We start from the raw sequence: 14,273 nt of genomic DNA, 5'->3' as shown, positions 1-14,273 counted from the left end.
CTCAGAGATCCTCCTGCCTCTGCCTCCAGAATGCTGGGATTAAAGGTTTGTGCCAGGCCTTTAATTTTCTATTACTTATTTTTATGTGTAGGTCTTTATACCACATGCATGCAGTGCCCATGAAGGTTAGAAGAGGGTATCAGATCCTCCAGGAGTTGCAGGAGGCTGTGAGCTGCCATGTGGATGATGGGAATTGAACCCAGGTCCTCTGGAAGAGCAGTCAGTAGTGCTCTTAACCTCTGAGCCATCTCTGTGTCCCCATGACTAAATGTCTATTAGTGTACATTCACCATATAGTTTTTTGGGTTTTTTGTGTTGTTTTGTTTTGTTTTAAAATAAAAGAAATAATAGAATAGTACATTTGGAAGCTGGTGAAAACTATTTGGGTTGGATGTGGTAATACATGCCCTAGCTCCGGCACTAGAGAAGCTAACGTGAGCATCTTGAGTTCTGAAAATAGCCTAGGCCACATAGCAACACTGTCTAAAAATAAATAAATAAAAGATTCTGTGAAGGAGAGAAACGGATGACTCCAGAGTAGGGGGGGGGAACAGCTGACTAAAGGCAAAGGGGACAGACACAGTGAGGATTTGGCATCAGAGAGAGACTGGCCAGGCAAGTTCCTCCAGTGATGTCACATAGGACAATCTAATGATCCTGTAAAGTCCGTTAAAAGTAGCTCATTAACGACTAACAAGTACATTTACTGACATGCAATACCTTTTGCTAAATAATTTTTGCAAATTATCTTGCTTAATCCTCCCAGCAATTGTGAAAAGGCAAGAAAGAACCAAGGTACTCTCACCTTCTGGACAAAAAAGGTGAAGGAAGGCGAGAGGTGACTGTCTTGCCGGAGGTTATGTGCCTGCAGTGGGAGAATGGGGCCTGAATCTGCACACAAGACCTGCCATCTCCGGGCCAGCAAAGTCCCATAGAAATGTGAGCCTCCCACAGGCTTTTTACTTTTCAGATAGGATTTAACTCTATAGTCAAGGTGCCCTGAAACTCCCAATGTGGCCGAGCTCTAGCCTCTCGGAGAAAAGATAAAAGCCCAGAAGCTTTGATCGAAGTAGTGTGGTAAGAACTCCGATAAGGAAACTGGCACTGAGAAAAGGGACCAATCATGCTGTTCACCAAAGCTGTGCCTTCTTTCTATGTTTAGGCTAGCAACCACTATCATTCCCTTACTCTTAAATCTTGGCCAAAAAAACAATTGAACTTGCCCCTCAACAGTAGCCTACACCTGTGATCATTTATAGCCTCCAGTTTCTCCCTTCAGCCTGTTTGTCTTCTTTACACCTTCCTTTTCATTTATCACACTGACTCTAACCCAGCACAGTCCCTCCCATAACACAGGTAAAACCTGAACTGGCTTCCTCGCTTTGCCTCCTACACTGAGCCTTGGTCCAACTCAACCACATTCTTTCACTTCTTCATCTTTTCTTGCTCCTCTTCTCCTCCTCCTTCTCTTTCTTTTCCTTCTTTCTCCTCCCCCCTCTCTCCTCCCTTTCATTTTCTAAGCCTACATTTCTCATGTAGCCCAGGTGTTGAATTTTTTGGGGGAGCCCAGAATGACCCTGAATTCCTCCCTTCTCAGTCTCCAAAGCGTTAGGACTGGCAGGAGCAGGCGGCACTGGAGAGATGGCTCACCAGTTAAGGTCACACACTGCTCCTGCAGAGGACCCAAATTCAGCTCATGAGAGTGCCCTGTAACTCCAGCTCCAGGGGGATCTGACACACCTGGCCTCTATGGAAGCCTGCACTTACATGCACACACCCACGCACAGACACACGAGAACACACATCTTTAAAAAAAAAAAAATGAATTACGGCAGTGTACGAGCCATGTGCCTGGTTTATATAATGTTGGGGTTTGAACCCAGGGCTTTTTGAAAGCCAAGCAAACACTCTAGCAACTGAAAGCCCTAACCTTCGACCAGATCCATGTTTATACACTAAGCAGGCACTTATCCTGGCCAGAAATCCTTCATGGAGTCTCCACTTGGTTTCTAACATTCTGACCAAATCTCCTACCATCCATCCCCACATCACTTCAGGCTTCAGGCCAGATACCAATGGTTCTGGTGAGGTTTTTTTGTTTTTCTTTTTTTTTTTTTTTTTTTTTTTTTTCCTGCTTGCCTCTGCCTCACCGCTCCTGCTGCTCACACATTAACCTTAGGCCAATGTTTCTATGTTACTATTTGTGTGCATGACTTGCTTGCTTCCCAGTGTTTCTTAAGGGCCTATGGTATCCTGGGAGTGCGTACTAGGTATTTGACATGTGCTGTCTAATTCAATGCAGTCCTCACTACAGCCCTGTGAGATGAATATGACCCCCTCCATTTAATAGGACAGGAAGCTGAGGCTGTTGGAAGTTAATGATCTTGATTCCTTACTAAGTAGCACGTCGTCACTCACTCAACAAATTTTATTCCAATCCATGTCTGCCAGATTCCTAGGACCCCCCTGGGCCTTTCAGCATGGATGGGGAAGTCCCTCGGGGGGCAATTAGCACAGCAGCCTCAGGACTGGGCAGACCATGTCAAAGGCAGTTTTTTGCTCCTCTCCTTCGATTTGGATTTGTTGCACTATGAAAAAAAACATGTGTGGCTCCCAGTCAGCACTTAGCCTGGGCCAACACAGTGATTCATGTGGACAAACATCATCCAGGATGTTTAGTTCCACTGGTGACCCTGATTGTTGTAAAACTGTGACAGGAGTGCCAGACCCTGGCACGTGTCCAGCAGTTTCCACTCCCAGTGCTCTGCCACCTCAATAAAACCTCGAGCCAAGTCTCCCCTCTTCCTGCTTCAATCCGGAGGGAGGCCTCAGCTTTTGTAGATAACCTGTGACAACATTACTGTCACTAGGATCAGGCTTGGCTTGATAAGAGCCCCTGGCATTAATACCCTACATAGATTCAAGAAATTCATATGAGAATCAAGACCTGAGAAGATGGAGTCTCCCTTGAACTAGATTCTCACCTTTCAGGGTTGCAAACCCCCACACTAGTTGGATCAGTTCATATTGCCTAATATGAAGAACTCCACAATAATGGACTCATTCTTTCCCTCCTTATTTTGGAGTCAAGAGTGTTTAGAGGCTGTTTGCTCAAGGAGAATATGGGCACTGAGGGCTTGCTGATGCCCATGGCCAATGAGCATGCCTGCAAAGCCATTTCAACCTGGCAAGAGGTGTGGATCTAATTAAAGAGTCTGAGCCAAGAAGAAGGGTGCAGTGATTCCATTTTGTACTAGAGGTGCATTGTTTTCTTTCAGTCTTCAAGACAGTCTTCTCTGAGGTTGACATTTTCAGGATGTCCATTCCATGACTCCCAAAGCTGTGGAGTTGTGCACCACCGCCCTCAGCTCACTCAACCTTAAGCAAATAATGGTTGTTTAACTAGGTCTAAAGATAAAAATCGCATACAAAGTAGAGATCATAAGTTAATATTCTTCCCTCCCTCTCAACCAAGAAGGAGTAAGTGTTCAAGATCTGGCAACCAGCAGTTGAATGGTGGACTTCTTATCATCCATAAAGGAAATGAAGATGTTTAATTCTTAGGCAAGGGAATTTGACCACAGGCCACCAAGGCCAGGGAACCAATGTTCTCTGGTCATCTTTAAAACAGATCATGAAGTGGCTTGTTATAAATGTGATGGCCAGAGCCAGGGTATAATTGGGACTAGTAAAAGTTCTAAAAAGCCCATTGGCTGGGGTCATTTCCAATTTTTGATGATTTTTTCCCAGTATGTATATTTATGGTATGTCTATTTTTTTATTTATTTTTCTTATTTTACATATCGATCCCAGTTCCCTCTCCCTCCCTCTATGGTATGTATGTTAATATGCGTACCCACATTCCAAATCAAGGTCAAAGGATGACTCTGTGGAGCTGAGGAGCCTGTCTCTCACTATGGAGCTGAGGATGAACTTGAATTTCTGATCCTACTGCCCCTACCTCTCATGTGCTGAGGAAACAGACATATGCTTCCATGCCTTGTTTATTCAGTCTTGGGGAATCAAACCTAGGGCTTCATGCATGCTAGGCAAGCATTCTATAAACTATGCAAAATGTGAGAGATTTGAAAACATGCCAAAAGTCTAGCACTGTAGAAGGAATGCTAAATGTCAAACTGAGCTAAGGTTAAAATAATCCTTGTAGCTACATCCCAGCTACGGGTCACTTCATAAAAAAAAAATATATTTTATGCGTATGAGTGCTTGCCAGCATGTGTGTATGTATGCCACACACGTGCAGTGCCCTCAAAGGCCAAGGGAGGGTGTCAGATCTCCTGGAACTGGAATTACAGATGGTCATATGGGTACTGGGAACTGAACCCAGATCCTCTACAAAAGCAGCAAGTTCTCTTAACCACTGAGCCATCTCTCCATCCCCAGTGGGTCACTTTAAATATTAATGAACCCTTTAAGTCAAATTTCATTTGTGTAGAATTCCCCCTTGCTTCTTTCATGATTTGTTATGTTGTAGACAGGCTAGTGCTTAGGACCTCTACATATTAATACTTCTCATGGGACTGAACCAGCACTGTTAACTAACATCGGTGACTTAAAAGGACTGTTTTAACCCCTCAAAACTTTAGCTGGGTTTGACATTTAGCATTCCTCCTATAGTGCTAGTTTTTTTGGCCTGTTTTCATATCTCTCGCATTTTGCATAGATAAATTTTACTCTGCCTTCCCCAGTATAGTTCTTGTAAACATTTTGTTGCCTCTACCATATGGTTTTAAAGTCACTTAAGCACAAAGCAACTATTATTTCACTAATACAGAAGCTATCTAATATTGCTACTCTTAATGCCATATGCCCCCAAAAAGTTTTTCAAAAAAAAATTTTTTTTACTTAGAAGACATTCACTACCTAATGTCTGAATTATGTTGCTAACGTTTTAAAGACACCTTGAGAAAGACTTATGGCATATGTCAGCAGAAGTTCAGAAAAGAGGGTGGCAGAAAACACGTTAAAGAACTCAAAATCGAGAAAAGGTGGGACATGCTAAACACTCAACAAAATGTGCACGGGAACAGGCTTCACTCCTGCAAGAACCACTGTTAGCATCCCCAGGGCAACTGGGTGTTAACACGCAGGGCATGCTACTGAGCGGACTTCCCACCCTCGAACCCCAAGGATCCTGACTCCAGTCTCCTACTTTTCCCCTACTTAACTCTTACCTGTTTGGCCTCAGTGTTTTCGATCACTTTTTAGGAAATTTCACCCCATATGGAAAGCAACTCCTGTCTTCTTTCTCTTTCTTTCTAGGGATACTCACTCCTTCGGACCTTACTCGCTGGGCCAGAGCTGAGAGCTTGTGGGGGTTATCTATTTTAGGAGTCCCCCAATGGGTTGGCCTCCCCCATGACAACGCCAGCCTGCTCTCGCCCCTAACCCCCACCCCCCGGCCAACCTCTACTACTCATCCCTAGAAAAATTTGAACTCTGTGGCCCCTGAAACTATGCCTGGGTCCCCCAGGTCTCCATCTGACCCCCCCTTTTTTTTAACCAAAGTGAGATCAGGTCAAGGGGGTGGAGTGAACAGTACCTCTTTGCAGGCGTGAAGCTCGGGTCCGGTTCCCAGGGTCACCTGGAAGGTGGTACCAGCCCAAAGCAACAGCCACATAAGCGGTGATGTGAGCCTTTCAGTTCTTCCTCCGCCTCTGGCGGAGGGGTGAGGGTTGAGACCAGACTCAGCCATAGCGCTGTCCTGAGCCAGCGGCAGTAGCGGCTCAGGTGCTGCGGAGGCAGCTTATGCTGGCAGAAGGAGGAAAAAAGAGGAGGGAGGTACACAGGGGGAGGATGCAAGGGGCTGGACTCGCTTCAGTCACCTCCCTGCGGCTACGCCAAGGCCGCCCATCCTTCCTCCTCCCTCGATCCTCTCCTCCTATCCACGTCGCCTTGACAACCGCATCCTCTTCGCTCAGCGCGGGTGGGGCAGGGACCACGCGCGCCTCTGCCGCTCACCTGCCGGTCTCCATGGCAGCCGCCACCGCTGGCGCGAGGCGTGGGAGTGCGCGCGCCAGGGTTTGCAACAAACCCAACAGGTTTACGTAAAGCACAAGGTAGAAGAACCCTTCAAACCATCTGCAGCAGTACACTTCACCCCTATTGCTCTTCCCCGCCAGGGGTTATTTCTAAGCACCTCTTATTTTGTAAACGTGAAATGACAAAGGGAAGACAGACGTCATCTCTACCTTAAAGGGGTCATCTCCTAGAGTGGCCCCAGCACTAACTGCAAAAGCTACTTCCATCCTTCCACCCCGCCAAATCCATCCATGTTTTTACAGCCGGGTTGATGAGTAACCCTGACGTCTGCATAGTTAAACAGCTAGGAAAGTGACCTAACCAACAATTTTCCAATCAGGACACGTGAGATCTTCGGGTTTTTGACATTCTTGTACTCTAATTGCTTTGAAAATGGGGAAGCTTTCTTTTAGGTGAGGGGGAGAAGGAAACCTGTAGGTCATCCTAAAGGACTTCTTTCGTCAGCTTTTGCAGAACTCCCTTGCTGTGGGAGGCCAGCGTTTTCCAGCTGAGGCTCCAGAGTGCATATCCAGGTCTCCTTTCCTCGGTATTCGGTATTCACAACAGCCTCCTCACAAGGAGCCTTCTGAGTTGAACCGCCAGGTGGCGCATCTCTCGAAGGGAATTCATCTCTGTCATAAATGCAGGGGTAGTTGCCTGGCAACCAAAAAACGGGGCGTTCCAAACAATTGGGACCCGGGATCCTCTAGGAGCCAGGTCGTGCTACGGCTGCGCTAATCTTCTGGGGATAAACCTGCGCCTTTGGGCCTTTAAGCATGCCTCACTCTCAGGAATCTTACCCGCACCCTGCGTTAAGTGATGAAGACACACACTTGCGGGCTTCTAAGGTACTGAGGTTTCCTCAGCAAATTCCCAGTGGGGTCTCCAGCAGACTCCTAGTAACTTAACTCTGGTGAGACCACCGGGTACCAGAGAAATCTGTTTACTGTCTGTCTCCTTGGCCTGTTATTCGGGTCTGCTAACGTTTCAGAAGTGGTTTTGAGCAGAGAGGGAAGCGAACTCTATTGTAGAATAAGGCTCATCAAAGGAATAACTGTTATGAGTGATGGGGGAAACTGGGTTCCACCAAGCTACCATTTCTTCTTCTTGTATTAAAATCTGTACTCCAAAGACAGATGAAATGTGGACTAGAAAATACTCCTCTGAAAGACACCAGGTCATACTTCAAGCAAATCTTCGCAATACCTCTGTCTTCTGGCTAATGCAAGAACACATCTGTAGATGTGTGTATTTAATTTAATTGTGTTCTGGAAATACAAACCATGTTTTTCCTAGTATAAGTATTTGCGATATTTGATGAGGTATACAATGAAGTGAATTAAGTGGTAATTTGATCTCAATAACAACACAAAAGAGTGTCCTTCTAGTCAATATTAGTTGTTTATATGCCAGACACTCTGCTAAACACTGAGGGCATATAGTCTAAAATTAGATATAGTTACTGTCCAGCTTAGATAAGCTAAGCATATGCCTGTAATCCTAGCATTTGGAAGGCAGGAGAACCAGGAATTCTAAGCCTGCCCAAGCTATAAAAACCTGTTTACAAACAAACAAGCCCACACACATAACACAAAAATGTGTGAAACATATATTGTGAAGGAGTCAAAGATAGAATGCCCTGGGAATAGAAACTTGAAGGAGGGTTTCTCAGAGAAGATGAGTGACATCTAGATGAGCTAGCCAGTGGAGATGAAAGGGAGGGGTGTGTGTGTGTGTGTGTGTGTGTGTGTGTGTGTGTAAGGAAAGAAAAAAGCAGATACTTATGGGAAAGGAAGCTGTAGGTACATGGGAAGGAGAAACAAAGTGGCCTGGGGAACTGCAAATCCAGAAGAGCTAAAGTTGATGCTAAATGTTGGGACCACGGATGCTAAGGACCAGACCTTGGTGGCAGAGTGTTGTGAGCATTGCTAGGTGGGCTAGGAATAAGCCTGGAATAAGCCTCATGTTGGGAGTCATGAGATTTCAAGCACTGGAGTGTTATGATTAGAGTGTGTTAGAAATCACACACAGCTATGTGCATGTCTTTCAGTAAATGTGTGTTAAATGAGTATAAGCAAAATGGAGGGCCTACAACCTCAGCTACATAGCAAGTTCAAGACCAGCCTAGGTTATATGAGTCACTGTCCTAAAAAACAAAACTGGTAAAAAAAAACAAAAAAAAAAACTGGTGGCTTATGTGGATAAACTTGATTGATGGGGGATGCCATTAACATTTATGGGACTGGTCTTAAGAGTATCATGTACTCAGCTCCATAAGTTAGTTGTAAATTAGAACTGTTGATAAAAATGTACTTTGGTTATATCCTTGACTATTATGTGAATAGAGTGTGGCCATAGTGAAAGTGAAATTAGAATCTCAAGACAGCTTGCTGTGGTACTCCCAGATACCCAAAGGATTGGAGTCAGCAGGAAGTTGCCTATGAACATTTACTATGGCACTGAGTCACAATACCCAAGTTAAGAACCAGCCTAGATACCCGGCCACATGAATGGGCAAACTGTGCTAGACATACACCACCAAGCATTATCCACTCATAAAGAATAAGGGAGACGAGGCAGATTCAGAAAGGCAGATGTGGCAGATGTGTGTTCTAGTTTTAAATTAAAGATGTAAGATTGGAGCAGCTGCATGGTAGAACACTTGCCCAGCATGAGCTTGATCCCAACACAACAAGGGGGAAAGGGAACATGAAAATAGAGAGGGGACTGTTTGTTTGTTTGTTTTTCAAGACAGGGTTTCTCTGTATTGCTTTGGAGCCTGTCCTGGAAATCGCTCTGTGGACCAGGCTGGCCTCAGACTCAGAGATCCACCTGCCTCTGCTTCCCAAGTGCGAGAGGACTGTTTGTAAAAGAAACAAAAGGGGATAATGGGGGATAAATATGGTCAGATTTTTATGCAGGTATAAAGATATCATAATGAAGCCTGTTTTATATGGTTAGTTTGTGCTGATAATAGATTAAATTGGCTAATGTACAGAGACTGCTTTTATGTATGCCTATCACAGAATTAATTAGTGGTCAATGAATGCAATCTCTTCTTGCCCTTAAAAAAACAACAACAAAAAAAAAGAATGACAGACAGGAAGGAAGGAGAGAAAGAGGGAGGGACAGAGAGGAATAAAGAAGGAAGGAAGGAAGGAAGGACGGGAGAAAGGAAGGAAGGAAGGAAGGAAGGACGGAAGGAGTCACACACCAAGTGGACACAGGTACCTCAGCTTGGAAACAGGTTTAGCAATCCTGAAGAAGGGGAACCAACAGCAGTGACATGGCCATAAGATACATGTTTGAGAGGGATGAAAAGGGCCGGGCAGTGGGATTTGATAACTTGATATGGACCAAAGAAAATAGATAAATATAAAGTAGACTCCTGGGTTCTGAGAGCTTAATTGATACCATCACTGAGATGGAGCATCCCAAGGAAGCAGGTGTGGGCAGAAAGGTGTTGACACCAATCATGCGGATGTTTCTGTGGTGCCTGTGACATTTTTAAATGATTTTGTGGGTAGGGAGGCTTGAGAGGTCTGGGTTGAAGATGTATGTCTGGGGCTGGCATGCTGTTTGAAATTGTGTTGAAAAGCAGTGTGTCCTGGAAATATAAGAATAAAGCCAGAAGGAACACTCCCAGAAGCAGAAGGCTAATCTCAGAAGAAGGTGTAAAAGCCAGAGACCAAAGTTACACCAGGAGTTGGCCTTGTAAGATGAAGAAGTATTTGTGGAGATTCAGAGTTACAGTGCCAGAAATCTCAGGAATCAAAGGACAGGATTGGGAAAGATCCTTCTAGTATACACAGAGATCACAGCTCCACAGCCAGGAAAGGTTCAGTGGGCACTGGAAGAGGGCCAGACTACAAAGGGTTGGAGACATGAAGAGTGAATAAGGGAAGACAGTAATTGTTGGCCCTTGAAGAAGCGTGGGTCTGTGGAGAAGGAGACACTGTGGCAGATGTATCTTGATGAAAGGATAGTTGAGATGTTGGGGCCAGATGAGGATGTGGGAAAAAGTACAGGTTCAAAGAACAGGGAAGGGCTGGGTCAAAGAAACTTCCTTCTGAGGGCAGGACTTCTCCCTGTGACCAAAGGAAGGAGGTCTGCAGGCTGGCTCTGCTGATTGACAGTTGGTTTTATTTATTTATTTATTTGTTTATTTATTTATTTATTTATTTTCTGTTGTTGGTTTTCTCAAGACAAGGTTTCTCTGTGTAGGCCTGGCTGTCCTGGAACTCATACTGTAGGCCAGGTTGGCCTTGAACTCACAAAGATCTACCTGCCTCTGCCATCCAACCTTAGTGAAAGGCAATTGGGTGGTGCCAATAGAGGAGAGGGCAAGCTTATATGACCCTTGAAGAAAGCGGCAGAGCAGCTGAGGGCCATGGAGGGGGTAGCTAAGCCTGTGTTTACATATTTGCCTGATCCTACTGTCCAACTAAGTTTAACTGAGTTGAGTCACACAGTACTTTGCTACATGGAGGAAGAGGGAGCTAGATGGAAGTATTTACTAGAGTCAGTCACTGGTCATTGGTTTGGTTTGATCAGAGCATAGTTTTTATGTGTTAGGTCAGCATGCTTGGTACTGAGGATGCAGTCGTGAAAATGGCCAATGTCATATACAAGCCAAACCAACTTTGTGTTTTTCTCTCATGTCTGCACTTTATAGAACACAGTGTCCATTGAGCTTTTTCTGACATTCCTTTCCATCACTGATCCTTTCTTTTTCTTTTCTTTTCCTGTTTTTTTTGGGGGGGTTGGTTTTTTTGTTTGTTTGTTTTTTTGTTTTGTTTTGTTTTGTTTTTCAAGACAGGGCTTCTCTGTAGCTTTGGAGCCTGTCCTAGAACTAGCTTTGTAGACCAGGCTGGCCTGGAATTCTCAGAGATCCACTTGCCTCTTCCTCCTGAGTGCTGGGATTAAAGGCATGCACCATCAACCACTACTGGACAAGTTATCCTTTCTTGGATAAACTTTCTGATCTCTTATGGGACCTTCCTTGCCCCGGTAAAAACACTGTCCTAGTTGACCCTTTTGATCAGGCTTTTCCTACAGAATTCAACTACTAGCATCTATTTGGACAACTTGATCTATCTTCTTTGATTTCAGCTCTCCAGCAAGCCATACACTTCCAGTTTACTCTTAGTTTCATCTTTTCTCCAGACTCAGACTTCTAAACATACCATCTTTCTGATCTGTTCACCAAGCCTCCTCCACTCCCAGCATCTTGATCTATCAGCTTCTTCTGTTTTCCTGGCCCATTTCAATCATTTCTCACTTGGAAGGCTTAGGGAGTCCTGCCCCTGTGATCACTCATCTCTTTGTAGCTGTCCTTATGAGATTCAAGTAAAATGGGATGGGACACAGTGATGAATGTGACCCATGCTGTATCAGTAGGGCCTCCTGTAACCAAGTCCTGCATGTTCTTTCTCTTTTTCAGAAATTGCAATGTAAGAACCCAACTCACCTTGCTCAGCAGCAGGAACCCTGGAATCGGCTCAGCTCAACTCCCACAATTACCTCCATGAGGAGAGATGCCTACTTTTTTGATCCCAATGTACTTAGCATTGAAATACTACTTCTTTTTTCCACATAGGGCTCAATGAACATCTTCTATTTTATTTTACTTAATTTGTTTTAGATAGGATCTGCTACATAGTTAAAGTTGACCTCAAACTTAGTATTCAGCCTAGACTGGCCTAGAACTCTCAATCCTCCTGCCTCAGCCTCCTGAATACGGACATCATGAGCATATGCCAGCACACCAGGCATTCACATTGTTTTCTTAGGTAGTCTGAAGTACCTCAGCATCTTTCCTTTTGCTCCCAATTCAAGATCTTACCAAATCCAAAGCCAACCTATTAAGTCACAAGGCTTACTCCAAATCATTTTTATCAAATTTCTGTCACATGCTGTAGTAAATCAAAGACTGACCCAGGCAATAGTGGCGCACACAAATGCCTTTAATCCCAGCACTTGGGAGGCAGAGGCAGGAAGATCTCTCTAAGTTAGAGGTAAGCCTGGTCTACAGAGCGAGGTCCAGGACAGCCAGGGCTACATAGAGAAACCCTGTTTTGAAAAGTGAAAACAAAAACAAACAAAGGCTGAATTTAACAATAAATGAGATAAGGTTTGTCATACCCAAAGACCATTATTTCCATGTCACCTGTGAACTTAGCACTCTTAGCCTGCCATAGGAGATCATTCCTATGGACAAGAGTTGCAAAGTCACTATCATGCACAATGTAGTGTTAGGTGCTGGTGGGTCTCTGCTCTTCTGGATGCAATCTGAATACAATAGCTAGATGCAATCTGACTAGGATCAAGGCACACAACAGCCAAGTTAACTGTGAGAGGACTGATTCCTCTGTAGATACCAAAGGATGATCTGGATTTCCGCTTAACAGCCTTGTACGACCACCACACAGGGGCGTTCAAGAACAAGACTGAGATTCTGCTACATCAGGAAACCATTCAGGATATCTGTGGGTAAGTGACAGAAGTAGATCCTCTCCGCTCTAAGGATGCTACCATCAATTACACAGGGTAAAATTGACATGTGGCAATAGGAACAAATACATAGTTGGTTTATGTGTTTGTTTTGGTTTTTTTGAGACAGGGTTTCTCTCTGTAGTCTTGGCTGTCTTGGAACTTTGAAGACCAGGCTGGTCTTGAACTCAGAGATCTGCCTGCTTCTGCCTCTCAAGTGCTGAGAATAAAGGCATGTACCATCGCTACTACCTGGCATAGTTTTTTGTTGTTGTTGTTTTGTTTTGTTTTGTTTTTTTAAATCTGTAGAATATTTTGTTTTGTCTTAAATGTGCTGGGAATCAAACCTAGGGTATCATGCCTGCTAGGCAAGTGCTGTATCACCAAGCTACATCCTTAGGCCTCATTTCTGTATTTCATTTTCTAAAATGAGCAGAAACCCTCATCTAGATAGTTCATCTATCCCGTTAAGTTCATCAGGATATATAAGCAAATGCTTTGATAATTCTAGAAGGTAAATAAGGCCTTGGACTTGAAATCTTACAAAACTGTTTTTCCCTCTCATAGTTTTCTTTCTGGTTGACACCACTCGCCTCTCTTCTCTTCCCACCATTTTCTAGAAGCAAGATCCAGTTTCCTGGAGAATTTTTACACTCTCCTCCGGCCCCCATCACTTCCCGGGCTAACATCAGACACTGGATCAACCCTAAGAAAGAATCCATCCACAGCATCCAGGGATCCATAGGTGAGGGTCAGAAGATGGGGTGGCAGCGGGGCGGGGCGGGGCGGGGCGGGGCGGCAGCGGGGCGGGGCGGGGCGGGGTGGCAGCGGGGCGGGGCGGGGTGGCAGCGGGCGGGGCGTGGCGGTAGCAGGGTAGCATTGCATTCTCGGGGGCTCAGAGTTACTGGCTGGCAGGAAGCTGGGAGACTACAGAGGATGGGAATTAGTGATTAAGTTGCCACCTACTAAACTAATACTAAGGGTCATGATGACAATAGAACTAGAGAATTCAGTTTTTTAGATGAGGTCTAGGTGACAATTCGAGCAGGGCAGGCACAGAACATGAGTTTGGGAATGAAGACCTTAGTTAACGTCCATTAGTCCATCATATGCCAATTTCGCATATTTACAAGACTCTTCTCATGGTACCAATGCATTCTTTGATTGAAGGATTAAAAGAAGGGATGGGTGCATAGGGTCTGGAATCCCTGCTCACCCCGTTCTCTTTTCTCCACAGTGTCTCCTCACACTGCAGCCACCAATGGAGGTTACTCCCGAAAAAATGATGGTGGCTTCTTCTCCACCTAGTGGTGACAACTAGGCTAATTTCACTATGGTAGAACATCCAGCCGTCCTTCTTCATTAAATAGGTTTGTTCAAGACGAAGCCTAAAGTGTCTGCCGCCCATGGCACGTTTGATCACTCTTAAAATGAAGAAAACACCCCAATACTAAAACCCTGTTGGAACTTGGAAAGTCATTTTGCCAGGAGGATTTAGGACAGACCAACACTGGTTTGGAAGGGACACAGGTATTTACAAGATGGTAAAGTCACAGCTACACAGAGCCACATTCAGGGGCACAGGAACAATTGTCTTAATGGGCAAGGTATCACTATGATACTAAACGCACCATGTAGCTAACTGCTAAAGTCCCACTAACAGACTTCAGATTCTTAGGTTTACTCATTTGCTTTTCTCTGGTTCCACTTTTTGCCATCCCCCAGTCTCTGACTCTCTTCTG

The 14,273-nt window shown here is 44.7% G+C and overlaps 2 protein-coding genes across 3 annotated transcripts in view; one reads left to right on the top strand and one right to left on the bottom strand.

Annotated features, from left to right (window-relative positions):
* The window catches only part of Elapor1 (endosome-lysosome associated apoptosis and autophagy regulator 1), an 80,045-nt gene extending 74,102 nt beyond the window's left edge, over positions 1-5,943 (bottom strand). For both annotated transcript variants that reach the window (XM_051177709.1, XM_051177708.1), the window contains exon 1: positions 5,561-5,943. In XM_051177709.1, the coding sequence (XP_051033666.1) occupies positions 5,561-5,713 (153 nt within the window). In that variant the 5' untranslated portion in view covers positions 5,714-5,943. The remainder of the gene's footprint in view (positions 1-5,560) is intronic.
* A 475-nt stretch (positions 5,944-6,418) lies between these two features.
* Positions 6,419-13,987, top strand: Cfap276 (cilia and flagella associated protein 276). The gene is made up of 5 exons (XM_051177715.1): positions 6,419-6,887; positions 11,483-11,599; positions 12,416-12,531; positions 13,152-13,276; positions 13,769-13,987. Exons 1-5 carry the CDS (start codon positions 6,816-6,818, stop codon positions 13,837-13,839), a joined length of 501 nt encoding a protein of 166 aa, XP_051033672.1. The 5' UTR covers positions 6,419-6,815; the 3' UTR covers positions 13,840-13,987.
* Positions 13,988-14,273: the final 286 nt, after the last annotated feature.

Source organism: Phodopus roborovskii, unplaced genomic scaffold (genome assembly GCF_943737965.1).
Source record: "Phodopus roborovskii unplaced genomic scaffold, PHOROB, whole genome shotgun sequence".
Taxonomy (NCBI): domain Eukaryota; kingdom Metazoa; phylum Chordata; class Mammalia; order Rodentia; family Cricetidae; genus Phodopus; species Phodopus roborovskii.
Note: the sequence above shows the minus strand (reverse complement) of the source record. Positions and strands in the feature narration are given on the sequence as shown.